At 50.4% G+C, this 19,313-nt stretch overlaps 1 protein-coding gene across 2 annotated transcripts; it reads left to right on the top strand.

Annotated features, from left to right (window-relative positions):
* Nucleotides 1-259: 259 nt before the first annotated feature.
* Nucleotides 260-18,943, top strand: LOC119794985. 2 transcript variants are annotated; one of them, XM_038302783.1, is made up of 7 exons: nt 260-415; nt 3,165-3,593; nt 13,676-14,125; nt 14,202-14,601; nt 14,674-14,748; nt 17,043-17,117; nt 17,198-18,943. In XM_038302783.1, exons 2-7 carry the CDS (start codon nt 3,171-3,173, stop codon nt 17,971-17,973), a joined length of 2,199 nt encoding a protein of 732 aa, XP_038158711.1. In that variant the 5' UTR covers nt 260-415; nt 3,165-3,170; the 3' UTR covers nt 17,974-18,943. The 2 variants fall into 2 exon arrangements, with proteins under 2 accessions (XP_038158711.1, XP_038158714.1); XM_038302786.1 differs by having other exon boundaries at nt 363-454.
* Nucleotides 18,944-19,313: the final 370 nt, after the last annotated feature.

Below are 19,313 nucleotides of genomic sequence, written 5' to 3'. Positions count from 1 at the left end.
TATGCTTCTTTTTCTATGTCTGCTTCTTTCTCACACTGCTTATCAGACGGATTTTAAAATGAATGAATCATCGGCCATTGAAAGCATCACAGAGCCTGAGAGACAGAACCAGTCTGGTTCCTTCACCAGAGACCTGGACCTGGATCCACCTGTGAGGGATAAATCAGGTTCACTGATTGGTTGATTGATTGATTGACAGGAGCAGCAGCTCCCTGATCAGAACCATCATCTCTGATGTTCTGAACCAACCAGACTTTAATGACTCTGATCCAGACCAACTGGACCTCCAGCAGAACCTCCGCCGTCCTGTCGGGACCGGTCCAGCAGGGGGCAGCATGTCAGCATGCGCCTCCTGCTACCGTAGAAGAAGAAGCGAAAACAAAACAAAGAAGAAGAGTTCGGAGCCGTTCCTGAGGTAAGGATAGGCCGAGGTGGACCTGGCTGGTTCTGTGAGGTTCGGTTCGGTTCGGTTCTCTGTTCTAAAACCAGCCGGCAGAACCTCCAGGCTGCTTCCATTATCGGACGGGTTCTGGTACGGCCTCGGCCTGCAGCCGAACCGGGTCAGCTGGTCTCCAGCGGTCTACGCTGGTCAGTCCGGACCCGGTTCTGGTGTGTTTGGTTCGGTTCTAGGTTCGGTTCTAAGGTATCAGCTGGAGAGCAGCAATGAACCAGACTCCATTGGAAAATAATAGAGTTTAAGGCTGACAGCGGATCCAGAACCAGTTCCATGTCCTGTTGGGTTTATATGGGTCACAGAGCAGAACCGGGTTCCGAACCTGGGCATCTGCTCCCTGGTCCCACACCTGCAGTTCGGTACCTGTGGTCCAGAGCCCATCAGAACCTGGTTCAGGGTTCCAGATCAGGCGGGTCAGTGTGAACAGCCCAGGAACTGGATCCTGGATCCTTCTCTCCTCTGATTGGTTAATCGGTTTCCCTCCTGGTTCCAGGTGTTTATCAGCTCATCCAATCAGCTGCTTTCCCTCAGATAGAAACCTTTAATCTGACTGGATGATCTGGTTGATCTAGATCTATAAAGTGACCCGATTACATGATGGGAGCACAGAAATAAACTGAATAGAATTTATTGAGCAGCTGAAAGAAGGCTGATCCTCCTGGTTCCTCCTGGTTCCTCCTGGATCCTCCTGGATCCTCCTGGTTCCTCCTGGATCCTCCTGGTTTGTCCTAGTTCCTCCTGGATCCTCCTGGTTCCTCCTGGTTTCTCCTAGTTCCTCCTGGTTCCTCCTGGATCCTCCTGGTTCCTCCTGGATCCTCCTGGTTCGTCCTAGTTCCTCCTGGATCCTCCTGGTTCCTCCTGGTTTCTCCTAGTTCCTCCTAGTTCCTCCTGGTTCCTCCTGGTCAGAGGAGGAGCGTAGAAACATCCTGTGTTCTGATTGGACCGTTTGGTTCTGGAATCAGATCATTACTTAGGTCACAGCTGATGTTCCGGTCCAGACTGATTCACCTGAGCTCCTCCTAGTTCCTCCTGGTTCCTCCTAGTCAGAGGAGGAGCGTAGAAACATCCTGTGTTCTGATTGGATCGTTTGGCTCTGGAATCAGATCATTACTTAGGTCACAGCTGACGTTCCGGTCCAGACTGATTCACCTGAGCTCCTCCTAGTTCCTCCTGGTTCCTCCTGGTTCCTCCTAGTTCCTCCTGGTTCCTCCTGGTTTCTCCTAGTTCCTCCTGGTTCCTCCTGGTCAGCGGAGGAGCGTAGAAACATCCTGTGTTCTGATTGGACCGTTTGGTTCTGGAATCAGATCATTACTTAGGTCACAGCTGACGTTCCGGTCCAGACTGATTCACCTGAGCTCCTCTTAGTTCCTCCTGGTTCCTCCTAGTTCCTCCTAGTTCCTCCTGGTTCCTCCTAGTTCCTTCCTTGTTCCTCCTGGTTCCTCCTAGTTCCTCCTGGATCCTCCTGGTTCCTCCTAGTTCCTCCTGGTTCCTCCTGGTTCCTCCTAGTTCCTCCTGGTTCCTCCTAGTTCCTCCTGGTTCCTCCTGGTCAGAGGAGGAGCGTAGAAACATCCTGTGTTCTGATTGGACCATTTGGTTCTGGAATCAGATCATCACTTAGGTCACAGCTGACGTTCTGGTCCAGACTGATTCACCTGAGCTCCTCCTAGTTCCTCCTGGTTCCTCCTGGTTTCTCCTAGTTCCTCCTAGTTCCTCCTGGTTCCTCCTGGTTTCTCCTAGTTCCTCCTGGTTCCTCCTAGTTCCTCCTGGTTCCTCCTGGTTCCTCCTAGTTCCTCCTGGTTTCTCCTAGTTCCTCCTAGTTCCTCCTGGTTCCTCCTGCTCAGAGGAGGAGCGTAGAAACATCCTGTGTTCTGATTGGACCATTTGGTTCTGGAATCAGATCACTTGGGTCACAGCTGACCTTCTGGTCCAGACTGATTCACCTGAGCTCCTCCTAGTTCCTCCTGGTTCCTCCTAGTTCCTCCTGGTTCCTCCTGGTTCCTCCTAGTTCCTTCTGGTTTCTCCTAGTTCCTCCTAGTTCCTCCTGGTTCCTCCTGGTCAGAGGAGGAGCGTAGAAACATCCTGTGTTCTGATTGGACCGTTTGGTTCTGGAATCAGATCATTACTTAGGTCACAGCTGACGTTCCGGTCCAGACTGATTCACCTGAGCTCCTCTTAGTTCCTCCTGGTTCCTCCTAGTTCCTCCTAGTTCCTCCTGGTTCCTCCTGGTTCCTCCTAGTTCCTCCTGGTTCCTCCTGGTTCCTCCTAGTTCCTCCTGGATCCTCCTGGTTCCTCCTAGTTCCTCCTGGTTCCTCCTGGTTCCTCCTGGTTCCTCCTAGTTCCTCCTGGTTCCTCCTAGTTCCTCCTGGTTCCTCCTGGTCAGAGGAGGAGCGTAGAAACATCCTGTGTTCTGATTGGACCATTTGGTTCTGGAATCAGATCACTTGGGTCACAGCTGACCTTCTGGTCCAGACTGATTCACCTGAGCTCCTCCTAGTTCCTCCTGGTTCCTCCTGGTTTCTCCTAGTTCCTCCTGGTTCCTCCTGGTTTCTCCTAGTTCCTCCTGGTTCCTCCTGGTCAGAGGAGGAGCGTAGAAACATCCTTTGTTCTGATTGGACCGTTTGGTTCTGGAATCGGATCACTTGGGTCACAGCTGACGTTCCGGTCCAGACTGATCCACCTGAGCTCCTTCCTTTGTCTGTGTCAATCTCAGGTTGCCATGGAAACTGCTGTTGCCACGGAGGCGGATGCAGGCGTTGCCGGGGGGAACCAGACTGAGGTCCAGCCTTCTGACAAAGATCCACCACAGCCCCGGCGCCGGCCCGTAGGAAGGAGGGTCCAGAGAGCGAAGAGGCGGGGCCCCGTGGAAAAGAGGCGGGGCCAGAAGCAGAAGAGGCGGGGCCAGGAAAAGAAGGAAGGCGTGACGGTGAAGAGAACATGGGGCGGGAAGCGGCGCTGGGATAAGAAGCACTACTGCGTGTTCTGCCGCCGTCCACAGGTGAAGATCGCCCGCCATCTTCTCAGGAAGCACGCCGAGCAGCCTGAGGTGCTGGCTGCCAGCGCCCTGCCCACCGGGTCCAAACATCGCCACCTGCTGCTGGAGCACCTGCGCTGCAGAGGGAACTACCTGCACAACATCGAGGTTAGTTTGGGGTGAAGGTAGGTCCTCCAGCGGGGTCAGGTCCTTTAGGAGTGTGTCAGGTCCTCCAGTGGGGTCTCAGGTCCTCCAGTGGGGTCAGGTCCTCCAGGTGTGTCTCAGGTCCTCCAGGTGTGTCTCAGGTCCTTTAGGAGTGTGTCAGGTCCTCCACTGGGGTTAGGTCCTTCAGGTGTGTCTCAGGTCCTTCAGGTGTGTCTCAGGTCCTCCAGTGGGGTCAGGTCCTCCAGTGGGGTCAGGTCCTCCAGGTGTGTGTCAGGTCCTCCAGTGGGGTCAGGTCCTCCAGGTGTGTGTCAGGTCCTCCAGTGGGGTCAGGTCCTCCAGTGGGGTCAGGTCCTCCAGGTGTGTGTCAGGTCCTCCAGTGGGGTCAGGTCCTCCAGTGGGGTCAGGTCCTCCAGGTGTGTCTCAGGTCCTCCAGTGGGGTCAGGTCCTCCAGTGGGGTCAGGTCCTCCAGGTGTGTGTCAGGTCCTCCAGTGGGGTCAGGTCCTCTAGGTGTGTCTCAGGTCCTCCAGGTGTGTCTCAGGTCCTTTAGGAGTGTGTCAGGTCCTCCAGGTGTGTCTCAGGTCCTCCAGGTGTGTCTCAGGTCCTTTAGGAGTGTGTCAGGTCCTCCACTGGGGTTAGGTCCTTCAGGTGTGTCTCAGGTCCTTCAGGTGTGTCTCAGGTCCTCCAGGTGTGTCTCAGGTCCTCCAGTGGGGTCAGGTCCTCCAGGTGTGTGTCAGGTCCTCCAGTGGGGTCAGGTCCTCCAGGTGTGTGTCAGGTCCTCCAGGTGTGTGTCAGGTCCTCCAGTGGGGTCAGGTCCTCCAGGTGTGTGTCAGGTCCTCCAGGTGTGTCTCAGGTCCTCCAGTGGGGTCAGGTCCTCCAGGTGTGTGTCAGGTCCTCCAGTGGGGTCAGGTCCTCCAGTGGGGTCAGGTCCTCCAGGTGTGTGTCAGGTCCTCCAGTGGGGTCAGGTCCTCCAGGTGTGTGTCAGGTCCTCCAGTGGGGTCAGGTCCTTCAGGTGTGTCTCATGTCCTCCAGGTGTGTGTCAGGTCCTCCAGGTGTGTGTCAGGTCCTCCAGGTGTGTGTCAGGTCCTCTAGTGGTGCGTTCAGATTGGACGTGGTGGCTGTGCTGACTGCGGTTGATTACCATAGAATCCAAACCGTGCAGTGAAGCGTCCACTGGTGAACTCCCAAGGTGAGAGCGTTCACTGCCCCTCCCCCACCTGCTGCTCCTGAATAGAGCTGAGGTTAAACAGAACCACCGCATGGAAAGAGAGGAGCGATGATCGCTGAAGATAACACCAGCTGATCTTTTCTATGAAATCGCGACACGGCAGCCAATCAGGGACTGGATGGAGGAATCCAGAAAATCAGCCAGTTTTCCCAGTTATGCTTAATAACCGCTGCTGGTCTGGTAGCAAGAATGACTTTGTTGAGTGAGGCACCATGATGTCTTTGGCACCTGACCGTAAAATAGGAAGATGTTTGGGAAAATATTGTTGATTATTCAGTTAAACCACAGATTACAATCTAAAGTCAGGAGCAACTGTTCAGTTTTATCAGAGCTGAATCAGAGAAGTGAACGCAGCCCCGATGTTTGTCTTTAGGTCTGAGAAACGTAGCGAGTTAGCAACTGTTCAGTTTTATCAGAGCTGAATCAGAGAAGTGAACGCAGCCCCGATGTTTGTCTTTAGGTCTGAGAAACGTAGCGAGTTAGCAACTGTTCAGTTTTATCAGAGCTGAATCAGAGAAGTGAACGCAGCCCCGATGTTTGTCTTTAGGTCTGAGAAACGTAGCGAGTTAGCAACTGTTCAGTTTTATCAGAGCTGAATCAGAGAAGTGAACGCAGCCCCGATGTTTGTCTTTAGGTCTGAGAAACGTAGCGAGTTAGCAACTGTTCAGTTTTATCAGAGCTGAATCAGAGAAGTGAACGCAGCCCCGATGTTTGTCTTTAGGTCTGAGAAACGTAGCGAGTTAGCAACTGTTCAGTTTTATCAGAGCTGAATCAGAGAAGTGAACGCAGCCCCGATGTTTGTCTTTAGGTCTGAGAAACGTAGCGAGTTAGCAACTGTTCAGTTTTATCAGAGCTGAATCAGAGAAGTGAACGCAGCCCCGATGTTTGTCTTTAGGTCTGAGAAACGTAGCGAGTTAGCAACTGTTCAGTTTTATCAGAGCTGAATCAGAGAAGTGAACGCAGCCCCGATGTTTGTCTTTAGGTCTGAGAAACGTAGCGAGTTAGCAACTGTTCAGTTTTATCAGAGTGAATCAGAGAAGTGAACGCAGCCCCGATGTTTGTCTTTAGGTCTGAGAAACGTAGCGAGTTAGCAACTGTTCAGTTTTATCAGAGTGAATCAGAGAAGTGAACGCAGCCCCGATGTTTGTCTTTAGGTCTGAGGAACGTAGCGAGTTAGCAACTGTTCTGTTTTATCAGAGCTGAATCAGAGAAGTGAACGCAGCCCCGATGTTTGTCTTTAGGTCTGAGAAACGTAGCGAGTTAGCAACTGTTCAGTTTTATCAGAGTGAATCAGAGAAGTGAACGCAGCCCCGATGTTTGTCTTTAGGTCTGAGGAACGTAGCGAGTTAGCAACTGTTCTGTTTTATCAGAGCTGAATCAGAGAAGTGAACGCAGCCCCGATGTTTGTCTTTAGGTCTGAGAAACGTAGCGAGTTAGCAACTGTTCAGTTTTATCAGAGCTGAATCAGAGAAGTGAACGCAGCCCCGATGTTTGTCTTTAGGTCTGAGAAACGTAGCTAGTTAGCAACTGTTCAGTTTTATCAGAGCTGAAACAGAGAAGTGAACGCAGCCCCGATGTTTGTCTTTAGGTCTGAGAAACGTAGCTAGTTAGCAACTGTTCAGTTTTATCAGAGCTGAATCAGAGAAGTGAACGCAGCCCCGATGTTTGTCTTTAGGTCTGAGAAACGTAGCGAGTTAGCAACTGTTCAGTTTTATCAGAGCTGAATCAGAGAAGTGAACGCAGCCCTGATGTTTGTCTTTAGGTCTGAGAAACGTAGCGAGTTAGCAACTGTTCAGTTTTATCAGAGCTGAATCAGAGAAGTGAACGCAGCCCTGATGTTTGTCTTTAGGTCTGAGGAACGTAGCGAGTTAGCAACTGTTCAGTTTTATCAGAGCTGAATCAGAGAAGTGAACGCAGCCCTGATGTTTGTCTTTAGGTCTGAGAAACGTAGCGAGTTAGCAACTGTTCAGTTTTATCAGAGCTGAATCAGAGAAGTGAACACAGCCCCGATGTTTGTCTTTAGGTCTGAGAAACGTAGCGAGTTAGCAACTGTTCCGTTTTATCAGAGCTGAATCAGAGAAGTGAACGCAGCCCCGATGTTTGTCTTTAGGTCTGAGAAACGTAGCGAGTTAGCAACTGTTCAGTTTTATCAGAGCTGAATCAGAGAAGTGAACGCAGCCCCGATGTTTGTCTTCAGGTCTGGGAAACGTAGCGAGTTAGCAACTGTTCAGTTTTATCAGAGCTGAATCAGAGAAGTGAACGCAGCCCCGATGTTTGTCTTTAGGTCTGAGAAACGTAGCGAGTTAGCAACTGTTCAGTTTTATCAGAGCTGAATCAGAGAAGTGAACGCAGCCCCGATGTTTGTCTTTAGGTCTGAGAAACGTAGCGAGTTAGCAACTGTTCAGTTTTATCAGAGCTGAATCAGAGAAGTGAACGCAGCCCCGATGTTTGTCTTTAGGTCTGAGAAACGTAGCGAGTTAGCAACTGTTCAGTTTTATCAGAGCTAAATCAGAGAAGTGAACGCAGCCCCGATGTTTGTCTTTAGGTCTGAGAAACGTAGCGAGTTAGCAACTGTTCAGTTTTATCAGAGCTGAATCAGAGAAGTGAACGCAGCCCCGATGTTTGTCTTTAGGTCTGAGAAACGTAGCGAGTTAGCAACTGTTCAGTTTTATCAGAGCTGAATCAGAGAAGTGAACGCAGCCCCGATGTTTGTCTTTAGGTCTGAGAAACGTAGCGAGTTAGCAACTGTTCAGTTTTATCAGAGCTGAATCAGAGAAGTGAACGCAGCCCCGATGTTTGTCTTTAGGTCTGAGAAACGTAGCTAGTTAGCAACTGTTCAGTTTTATCAGAGCTGAAACAGAGAAGTGAACGCAGCCCCGATGTTTGTCTTTAGGTCTGAGAAACGTAGCTAGTTAGCAACTGTTCAGTTTTATCAGAGCTGAATCAGAGAAGTGAACGCAGCCCCGATGTTTGTCTTTAGGTCTGAGAAACGTAGCGAGTTAGCAACTGTTCAGTTTTATCAGAGCTGAATCAGAGAAGTGAACGCAGCCCTGATGTTTGTCTTTAGGTCTGAGAAACGTAGCGAGTTAGCAACTGTTCAGTTTTATCAGAGCTGAATCAGAGAAGTGAACGCAGCCCCGATGTTTGTCTTTAGGTCTGAGAAACGTAGCAAGTTAGCAACTGTTCAGTTTTATCAGAGCTGAATCAGAGAAGTGAACGCAGCCCCGATGTTTGTCTTTAGGTCTGAGAAACGTAGTGAGTTAGCAACTGTTCAGTTTTATCAGAGCTGAAACAGAGAAGTGAACGCAGCCCCGATGTTTGTCTTTAGGTCTGAGAAACGTAGCGAGTTAGCAACTGTTCAGTTTTATCAGAGCTGAATCAGAGAAGTGAACGCAGCCCCGATGTTTGTCTTTAGGTCTGAGAAACGTAGCGAGTTAGCAACTGTTCAGTTTTATCAGAGCTGAATCAGAGAAGTGAACGCAGCCCCGATGTTTGTCTTTAGGTCTGAGAAACGTAGCTAGTTAGCAACTGTTCAGTTTTATCAGAGCTGAAACAGAGAAGTGAACGCAGCCCCGATGTTTGTCTTTAGGTCTGAGAAACGTAGCGAGTTAGCAACTGTTCAGTTTTATCAGAGCTGAATCAGAGAAGTGAACGCAGCCCCGATGTTTGTCTTTAGGTCTGAGAAACGTAGCGAGTTAGCAACTGTTCAGTTTTATCAGAGCTGAATCAGAGAAGTGAACGCAGCCCCGATGTTTGTCTTTAGGTCTGAGAAACGTAGCGAGTTAGCAACTGTTCAGTTTTATCAGAGCTGAATCAGAGAAGTGAACGCAGCCCCGATGTTTGTCTTTAGGTCTGAGAAACGTAGCGAGTTAGCAACTGTTCAGTTTTATCAGAGCTGAATCAGAGAAGTGAACGCAGCCCCGATGTTTGTCTTTAGGTCTGAGAAACGTAGCGAGTTAGCAACTGTTCAGTTTTATCAGAGCTAAAACAGAGAAGTGAACGCAGCCCCGATGTTTGTCTTTAGGTCTGAGAAACGTAGCGAGTTAGCAACTGTTCAGTTTTATCAGAGCTGAATCAGAGAAGTGAACGCAGCCCCGATGTTTGTCTTTAGGTCTGAGAAACGTAGCGAGTTAGCAACTGTTCAGTTTTATCAGAGCTGAATCAGAGAAGTGAACGCAGCCCCGATGTTTGTCTTTAGGTCTGAGAAACGTAGCGAGTTAGCAACTGTTCAGTTTTATCAGAGCTGAATCAGAGAAGTGAACGCAGCCCCGATGTTTGTCTTCAGGTCTGGGAAACGTAGCGAGTTAGCAACTGTTCAGTTTTATCAGAGCTGAATCAGAGAAGTGAACGCAGCCCCGATGTTTGTCTTTAGGTCTGAGAAACGTAGCGAGTTAGCAACTGTTCAGTTTTATCAGAGCTGAATCAGAGAAGTGAACGCAGCCCCGATGTTTGTCTTCAGGTCTGGGAAACGTAGCGAGTTAGCAACTGTTCAGTTTTATCAGAGCTGAATCAGAGAAGTGAACGCAGCCCCGATGTTTGTCTTTAGGTCTGAGAAACGTAGCGAGTTAGCAACTGTTCAGTTTTATCAGAGCTGAATCAGAGAAGTGAACGCAGCCCCGATGTTTGTCTTTAGGTCTGAGAAACGTAGCGAGTTAGCAACTGTTCAGTTTTATCAGAGCTAAAACAGAGAAGTGAACGCAGCCCCGATGTTTGTCTTTAGGTCTGAGAAACGTAGCGAGTTAGCAACTGTTCAGTTTTATCAGAGCTGAATCAGAGAAGTGAACACAGCCCCGATGTTTGTCTTTAGGTCTGAGAAACGTAGCGAGTTAGCAACTGTTCTGTTTTGTCAGAGCTGAATCAGAGAAGTGAACGCAGCCCCGATGTTTGTCTTTAGGTCTGAGAAACGTAGCGAGTTAGCAACTGTTCAGTTTTATCAGAGCTGAATCAGAGAAGTGAACACAGCCCCGATGTTTGTCTTTAGGTCTGAGAAACGTAGCGAGTTAGCAACTGTTCTGTTTTGTCAGAGCTGAATCAGAGAAGTGAACGCAGCCCCGATGTTTGTCTTTAGGTCTGAGAAACGTAGCGAGTTAGCAACTGTTCAGTTTTATCAGAGCTGAATCAGAGAAGTGAACGCAGCCCCGATGTTTGTCTTTAGGTCTGAGAAATGTAGCTAGTTAGCAACTGTTCAGTTTTATCAGAGTGAATCAGAGAAGTGAACGCAGCCCTGATGTTTGTCTTTAGGTCTGAGAAACGTAGCGAGTTAGCAACTGTTCAGTTTTATCAGAGCTGAATCAGAGAAGTGAACGCAGCCCTGATGTTTGTCTTTAGGTCTGAGAAACGTAGCGAGTTAGCAACTGTTCAGTTTTATCAGAGCTGAATCAGAGAAGTGAACGCAGCCCCGATGTTTGTCTTTAGGTCTGGGAAACGTAGCGAGTTAGCAACTGTTCAGTTTTATCAGAGCTGAATCAGAGAAGTGAACGCAGCCCCGATGTTTGTCTTTAGGTCTGAGAAACGTAGCGAGTTAGCAACTGTTCCGTTTTATCAGAGCTGAATCAGAGAAGTGAACGCAGCCCCGATGTTTGTCTTTAGGTCTGAGAAACGTAGCGAGTTAGCAACTGTTCAGTTTTATCAGAGCTGAATCAGAGAAGTGAACGCAGCCCCGATGTTTGTCTTTAGGTCTGAGAAACGTAGCGAGTTAGCAACTGTTCAGTTTTATCAGAGCTAAAACAGAGAAGTGAACGCAGCCCCGATGTTTGTCTTTAAGTCTGAGAAACGTAGCGAGTTAGCAACTGTTCAGTTTTATCAGAGCTGAAACAGAGAAGTGAACGCAGCCCCGATGTTTGTCTTTAGGTCTGAGAAACGTAGCGAGTTAGCAACTGTTCAGTTTTATCAGAGCTAAAACAGAGAAGTGAACGCAGCCCCGATGTTTGTCTTTAGGTCTGAGAAACGTAGCGAGTTAGCAACTGTTCAGTTTTATCAGAGCTAAAACAGAGAAGTAAACGCAGCCCCGATGTTTGTCTTTAGGTCTGAGAAACGTAGCGAGTTAGCAACTGTTCAGTTTTATCAGAGCTAAAACAGAGAAGTGAACGCAGCCCCGATGTTTGTCTTTAAGTCTGAGAAACGTAGCGAGTTAGCAACTGTTCAGTTTTATCAGAGCTAAAACAGAGAAGTGAACGCAGCCCCGATGTTTGTCTTTAGGTCTGAGAAACGTAGCGAGTTAGCAACTGTTCAGTTTTATCAGAGCTGAATCAGAGAAGTGAACGCAGCCCCGATGTTTGTCTTTAGGTCTGAGAAACGTAGCGAGTTAGCAACTGTTCAGTTTTATCAGAGCTGAATCAGAGAAGTGAACGCAGCCCCGATGTTTGTCTTTAGGTCTGAGAAACGTAGCGAGTTAGCAACTGTTCAGTTTTATCAGAGCTAAAACAGAGAAGTGAACGCAGCCCCGATGTTTGTCTTTAGGTCTGAGAAACGTAGCGAGTTAGCAACTGTTCCGTTTTATCAGAGCTGAATCAGAGAAGTGAACGCAGCCCCGATGTTTGTCTTTAGGTCTGAGAAACGTAGCGAGTTAGCAACTGTTCAGTTTTATCAGAGCTGAATCAGAGAAGTGAACGCAGCCCCGATGTTTGTCTTTAGGTCTGAGAAACGTAGCGAGTTAGCAACTGTTCAGTTTTATCAGAGCTGAATCAGAGAAGTGAACGCAGCCCCGATGTTTGTCTTTAGGTCTGAGAAACGTAGCGAGTTAGCAACTGTTCAGTTTTATCAGAGCTAAAACAGAGAAGTGAACGCAGCCCCGATGTTTGTCTTTAGGTCTGAGAAACGTAGCGAGTTAGCAACTGTTCAGTTTTATCAGAGCTGAATCAGAGAAGTGAACGCAGCCCCGATGTTTGTCTTTAGGTCTGAGAAACGTAGCGAGTTAGCAACTGTTCCGTTTTATCAGAGCTGAATCACAGAAGTGAACGCAGCCCCGATGTTTGTCTTTAGGTCTGAGAAACGTAGCGAGTTAGCAACTGTTCTGTTTTATCAGAGCTGAATCAGAGATGTGAACGCAGCCCCGATGTTTGTCTTTAGGTCTGAGAAACGTAGCGAGTTAGCAACTGTTCAGTTTTATCAGAGCTGAATCAGAGAAGTGAACGCAGCCTGGATGTTTGTCTTTAGGTCTGAGAAACGTAGCGAGTTAGCAACTGTTCCGTTTTATCAGAGCTGAATCAGAGAAGTGAACGCAGCCCCGATGTTTGTCTTTAGGTCTGAGAAACGTAGCGAGTTAGCAACTGTTCAGTTTTATCAGAGCTAAAACAGAGAAGTGAACGCAGCCCCGATGTTTGTCTTTAGGTCTGAGAAACGTAGCGAGTTAGCAACTGTTCCGTTTTATCAGAGCTGAATCAGAGAAGTGAACGCAGCCCCGATGTTTGTCTTTAGGTCTGAGAAACGTAGCGAGTTAGCAACTGTTCAGTTTTATCAGAGCTGAATCAGAGAAGTGAACGCAGCCCCGATGTTTGTCTTTAGGTCTGAGAAACGTAGCGAGTTAGCAACTGTTCAGTTTTATCAGAGCTGAATCAGAGAAGTGAACGCAGCCCCGATGTTTGTCTTTAGGTCTGAGAAACGTAGCGAGTTAGCAACTGTTCCGTTTTATCAGAGCTGAATCAGAGAAGTGAACGCAGCCCCGATGTTTGTCTTTAGGTCTGAGAAACGTAGCGAGTTAGCAACTGTTCAGTTTTATCAGAGCTGAATCAGAGAAGTGAACGCAGCCCCGATGTTTGTCTTTAGGTCTGAGAAACGTAGCGAGTTAGCAACTGTTCCGTTTTATCAGAGCTGAATCAGAGAAGTGAACGCAGCCCCGATGTTTGTCTTTAGGTCTGAGAAACGTGGCGAGTTACGAGTCAGAAGGATGCAGGCTTCTCTCACTCATTAGGAGACATGACCTGTTTAGATGAGAGGACAGAGCTAACGGCTATTATTTTAGTGGATTAAAACGTAAGCATCAGATTAGAGCTGAATCCTCAGAGGAAGGAGCTAACGGCTAACGGCTAGCAGAGGGTGTGAACTCGTCTTAAAGGACCATTCTGTCATATTTTAGAAGATAGAAACGTTAGCGTCAGATTAGAGCTGAATCCTCAGAGAAAGAAGCAGACATCTTGGTCCCACCAGAACATCTTGAGGACCTTATGGGCCAACAGTGGATGCAGGAGTCGCCCTGCAACTGAAGGGTCGTGGATTCAGTGCCGTAGTGGAGCTCACTACCATCAGTGAATTGGTGAATGACTGTGGAGTTCTGGGGTCACCTTACCTTAAAAAGAGACATTTTATAACTTTGACCAATCAGGTTGTTGGAGCGGTTGTTGTTGAATGTCGAGGTTCCTTCCAGCAGGGACTTTGTTCCTTCTGCTGACAGTTTAATGGCAACAGTGGCGTTGGAGTTTGCCCTGAACTCGAAGGGTTGACGGTTCAAGCCCTGGCTTTCAGCGTCGTTGTGTCCTTGGGCAAGATACTTCACCTTCATTGCCTACTGATGGTGGTCAGAGGGTCCAGTGGCACCAGTCTACGGCAGCCTCGCTTCTGTCAGTGAGCCCCAGGGCAGCTGTGGCTACAATGTAGCTCACCACCATCAGTGTGAGTGTGTGTGTGAACGGATGAATGTAAAATGCTTTGAAGTCTCCTGACTTAAAAAGGCGGTATAGAACTATAGACCATTTATCAATTCAAAGACATCTTTGAATGGGGAGGAAGGGTTGTATCTGCAGAGGGTCCAGGAGGTGGACCACAGGAACCTCAGTCCTGGTTCTGGTCCAGCCTGTTTCTAGCATCTGTGGCTCTGAGCCAGCCTGCTGGTTCCCTTGGTAACAGGCCTTCTGTCATCCCTCAGGTGATCCGTCAGGGCCGCGGTGAGATCGTCCCATGGCGTCAGCCCTCAGAGGAGGTGGACGCCAGGAACTACCTGCCCTGCCCCCTGTGCCTGGGCTTCTTCCTGCGCGCTGACCTCTGGAAGCATCAGGTGACCTGCAGGAAGAAGCTGTCCATCGACTCGGCAGAGGATGGCGCCGACCCGTCTGTCCCTGCCTCAGGACAGTCAGCTGACCCAGCCTGTGGCGATAGTTCTGGAGAGGCCCCGGACCCGAGCTCTGAACAAGACGACACTGCGGCCATGGTCACTGACCCCGAGCCGGATCAGAACCAAAACACAGCCCAGAACCAGCCTAAGAAGCGGGCCCGGGTCCAGGCGGCGGCGTCCCGCCTGCTGCCCATCTCCGGCGGTGCGTCAGAGAGCTGCAGCGAGATCCTGCACCGCATGAACCAGGACAGCGTCTCCCACGAGGTCAGCAACCGCCCAAGGGTTCCCTCTCTGAGACGCCACGCCTTCTCTCTGACTCCTCCCCTTTTTCCCTACCCAGGTGAAGTCCGATTGGCTGATCTGTCGCTACGGCAACAAGCTGATGGGGAGCCAAGACGGCAGCCAGCGGAGCTATGAGTACGTCAGCCAGAAGCTGCGGGAGCTTGGACGCCTGCTGCTGGCAGCCAAGTCTCTGGACTCGCAGGTCCGGTCCCTGCAGGACCTGCTGGTTCCGGGTCGGCTTAGCCTGGCGCTGTCCGCCGCTAAGAAGGCGGCCGGGTACCGCTGGAGCCGGCCCCCACTGGCGGTGAAGACCACTCTGAAGACGGTCTGCGAGGTGGCCATCTCTGAGAGTCTGCAGGACGGAGACTGGGAGGCTGCCGCCAGAACCACCGACTTCTACCACCTACTGGGCCGGGAGTGGGACAACCTGGGCCTGCAGAACCCCCGTCCAGAACCAGGTGAGACCTGCTCCTCAGGCTGCTCTGAACCCAGAGGACGTGGTGGGACCAGCTGACCTTCTGTTTCTGCAGACGGAGCCAAGGGAGGAACCAAAGCCAAGAAACGAGTCGACTCGTTGAGAACCTGCAAGGACCTGAGACCGGATGGTAGGTTCTGACGGTTCAGAAGGTTGTTTCTGACGTGTCAGAGGGTAGGTTCTGACGTGTCAGAGGGTAGATCCTGACAAATCAGATGGTAGGTTCTTACGGTTCAGAGGGTAGGTTCTGACGGTTCAGATGGTAGGTTCTGACGGTTCAGAGGGTAGGTTCTGACGGTTCAGAGGGTAGGTTCTGACGGTTCAGAGGGTAGATTCTGACGGTTAAGAGGGTAGGTTCTGACGGTTAAGAGGGTAGATTCTGACGGTTAAGAGGGTAGGTTCTGACGGTTCAGAGGGTAGGTTCTGACGGTTCAGAGAGTTGTTTCTGACGTGTCAGAGGGTAGATCCTGACAAATCAGATGGTAGGTTCTTACGGTTCAGAGGGTAGGTTCTGACGGTTCAGATGGTAGGTTCTGACGGTTCAGAGGGTAGGTTCTGACGGTTCAGAGGGTAGGTTCTGACGGTTCAGAGGGTAGGTTCTGACGGTTCAGAGGGTAGATTCTGACGGTTAAGAGGGTAGATTCTGACGGTTAAGAGGGTAGGTTCTGACGGTTCAGAGGGTAGGTTCTGACGGTTCAGAGAGTTGTTTCTGACGTGTCAGAGGGTAGGTTCTGACGTGTCAGAGGGTAGGTTCTGACGTGTCAGAGGGTAGGTTCTGACGTGTCAGAGGGTAGGTTCTGACGTGTCAGAGGGTAGGTTCTGACGTGTCGGAGGGTAGGTTCTGACGTGTCAGAGGGTAGATCCTGACAAATCAGATGGTAGGTCCTGACAAATCAGATGGTAGGTTCTGACGGTTCAGAAGGTTGTTTCTGACGTGTCAGAGGGTAGGTTCTGACGTGTCAGAGGGTAGATCCTGACAAATCAGATGGTATGTTCTGACGGTTCAGAGGGTAGGTTCTGACGGTTCAGAGGGTAGGTTCTGACGGTTCAGAGAGTTGTTTCTGACGGTTCAGAGGGTAGGTTCTGACGGGTCAGAGGGTAGGTTCTGACGGTTCAGAGAGTAGGTTCTGACGGTTCAGAGAGTTGTTTCTGACGGTTCAGAGGGTAGGTTCTGACGGTTCAGAGAGTAGGTTCTGACGGTTCAGAGAGTAGGTTCTGACGGTTCAGAGGGTAGGTTCTGACGGTTCAGAGGGTAGGTTCTGACGGTTCAGAGGGTAGGTTCTGACGGTTCAGAGGGTAGGTTCTGACGTTTCAGAGAGTTGTTTCTGACGGTTCAGATGGTAGGTTCTGACGGTTCAGAGGGTAGGTTCTGACGGTTCAGAGGGTAGGTTCCGACGGTTCAGAGAGTAGGTTCCGACGGTTCAGAGAGTAGGTTCCGACGGTTCAGAGAGTAGGTTCTGACGGTTCAGAGGGTAGGTTCTGACGGTTCAGAGGGTAGGTTCTGACGGTTCAGAGGGTAGGTTCTGACGTTTCAGAGAGTTGTTTCTGACGGTTCAGATGGTAGGTTCTGACGGTTCAGATGGTAGGTTCTGACGGTTCAGAGGGTAGGTTCCGACGGTTCAGAGAGTAGGTTCCGACGGTTCAGAGAGTAGGTTCCGACGGTTCAGAGAGTTGTTTCTGACGTGTCAGAGGGTAGGTTCTGACGGTTCAGAGAGTAGGTTCTGACGTTTCAGAGAGTTGTTTCTGACGGTTCAGAGGGTAGGTTCTGACGGTTCAGAGGGTAGGTTCCGACGGTTCAGAGAGTAGGTTCCGACGGTTCAGAGAGTAGGTTCCGACGGTTCAGAGGGTAGGTTCCGACGGTTCAGAGGGTAGGTTCCGACGGTTCAGAGGGTAGGTTCCGACGAATCGGATGGTAGGTTCTGACGAATCGGATGGTAGGTTCTGACGAATCGGATGGTAGTTTCTGACGTGTCAGAAGGTAGGTTCTGACGTCTCATAGGGTAGGTTCTGAAGTGTCAGAGGGTAGGTTCTGACGTGTCAGAGGGTAGGTTCTGACGTGTCAGAGGGTAGGTTCTGACGGTTCAGAGGGTAGGTTCTGACGAATCGGATGGTAGTTTATGACAGGTCAGAGGTTGGATCCTGACGGATCGGATGGTAGTTTCTGACAGGTCAGAGGTTGGATCCTGATGGATCGGATGGTAGGTTCTGACGGATCGGATGGTAAGTTCTGATGGTTATGGGTTCTGACGGTAGGTTCTGACCCAGACCAAAGTACTGAGAAGAGTCCAGAAGCAGGTCCACCAACGCTGCTCGATCCAGATGTTTTATACTGGATCCCGCTGATGGTACTGTTCTGATCCAAGCCCTGTTCTCCTGTGGTTTTGATCCGTTTCTCCTGAGGTTCTGACCCATTTTCTCCTGCAGTTCTCTCCAGGTTGGGAACCCGACCCGAAGTCCCCGTCATTCTTCCAGAATCCAGACCTCTGAACCTGCTCCCAGGTCGGTCCATCAGAACCACTGGTCTATAAGCCCGTCTCGCGGCAGTCTATGAAGTTCTGATTGTGTCTCTGGTTCTGTAGCTCCCGGGTCTCCCAGGAAGGTTCGGCGCCGGCCCTGGTCGCCTGCGGAGAAGGAGGCCATCTGGAGGCAGCTGGGAGTCCATGTTCTGCTGCAGACGGTACCGGGGAAGGAGGTCTGCCAGCGCTGTCTGGACCAGGAACCGGTCCTCAAAGGGCGGCACTGGAAGGACATCAAGAACCAGGTCCACAACCAGATCCAGAGCCAGAAGAAGCAGCAGTTCCATGCCCAGATGGACCAGGAGGAGAACCAGAACCAAAAGAAGCAGCAGCCTCAACTGGACCAGCAGAACAAACAGCCCGCCCAGAACCAGAGCGACCAGAACTCTCAGTACCAGAACCAGGAAGCTGCTCAGAACCAGAAGAAGCAGCTGGAGCAGCAGAACCAGGTTTACCCTCCCAAGAAGCAGCTCTTCCATCCCAGACTGGACCACCAGAACCCCTGTGAGGTCCACAAGAAGCAGCTGTACCAGATGGACCATCAGAACCAGCCGCTGCAGGCCCAGAACCCGTCAGTAATGCCGCTTTCTCCTTACGGGCCCGATGGCCCGCTCCGAGCTCACGGAACCTCTCTGTTGGAGCGGGAACCAGTTGTGGGGCCGTACCCGGTTCTGCACCAAGCCCCGGGTCCACACATGGAACCGCTCCTCACCAGAACCGACTGGACTGCTGAGGCTTTGGTCCAGAACTACCAGCTCAACAGGCCAATGGACCGGAACCTTCTCCAGGAGGTTGGACCAGGAGGACCGGACCCACATTCAGGACACGTCCGGTTCTGATGGACTACAGCCAGACCACAGCTCCACGGCAGGAACAGATCCGAAAAGAACCAGATAAACTGCAGCAGAGGACGGAAGAATGGTCTTAACTGGTTCTGGAGTTTGGACCCAGTTGGAGCTTTGGTTTCCAGAACACGCAGCAGACAGAGGATCCCTGAACCAGAACTGGACCAGCACTGCTGGTAATGCTCCAGAACAGAACCACTGTCAGCCAGGAGTGTGACTTGGTTCCTAAACCTTCAGAGCACCAGTTCTGCTTCTTAAGCTGCAGGGTCCAGAACCACCCTGGATGCTCTGTAGAACCAACCACGGGTCTAAAACCAGAACTCACCAGAAGGTTCTTTCACCGGTTCTGAATATGAATAAACTGTAACAGAACCGGTCTGAATCAGTCTAGTTCCAGATAGATCCTTGGTTCTGATCCATACCCTTGGTTCTGGTCAAGATCCTTGGTTCCAAGTCAGAGCCTTGGTTCTGGATCACAGCCTTGGTTCCAGGTCAGAGTCTCGATCCTGGATCAGAGCCATGGTTCTGGATCTGACCTTTAGTTCTGGTTCAGATCCCTGGTTCTGAATCAGTCTTGTTCTGGATCAGAGCCTTCGTTCCAGATCAGAGCCTTGGTTCAGGTCCAGATCCCTGTTTTCTGGTCCAGAGCTTTGGTTCTGAATCAGACCTTTGGTTCTGGTCCAGATCCTTGGTTCCAGGTCAGAGGCTTGGTTCTGGTCCAGATCCCCGGTTCCAGGTCAGAGCCTTGGTTCCGAATCAGAGCCTTGGTTCAGGTCCAGATCTCTGGCTCTGGTCCAGTCCCTTGGTTCTGGATCATAGCTTTGGTTCCGGGGCTATGAACCAGGTCAGTGGTTGGGTTGGTTGAAGCAGGATTTTGTGTGAGGCCGGTACCAAAACCAGGAGAGGCTGGTTCTGATAAAACAAGCAGTACATTTCAGAAATAAAGTGGTTCCTGAAGTTCTCCGTCAGTTGTACCCGTCTGGTTCTTCATCAGGTCCTTATTGCTCTCCAGGTCTGGCAGAAGGTCTAAGGTTCTGGGTCAGATGGTCTTAGATCCAGAATGTTCCTGTGAGGTTCCTTAAAGGTTCTGTTCCTGCTTGGGCCCAGCCCTGCACGTCTCTGGTGGTTCTGGATTGACCTGCTTCACCTCCTTTGAAAGGATCCTCGGGATCAGTGACACAGCTGAAGCAGACAGCTGTGTCACTGCTGTTTCCTCCATCGGTCACTAGGTGGAGCTAGAAGCCTCTGAATGGCTGAGGCTAACTGATCAGAACTATTCTATGCAGGCGCTCATGTTATTACAATGATAATCTGTATTTGTTTTGGTCTAGAAA

Source organism: Cyprinodon tularosa, unplaced genomic scaffold, assembly GCF_016077235.1.
Source record: "Cyprinodon tularosa strain WSP-4 unplaced genomic scaffold, ASM1607723v1 ctg1131, whole genome shotgun sequence".
In the NCBI taxonomy this organism is placed as follows: Eukaryota; Metazoa; Chordata; class Actinopteri; order Cyprinodontiformes; family Cyprinodontidae; genus Cyprinodon; species Cyprinodon tularosa.
The sequence above is the reverse complement of the archived record's forward strand: the minus strand, read 5'-3'. Positions and strand labels throughout refer to the sequence as shown.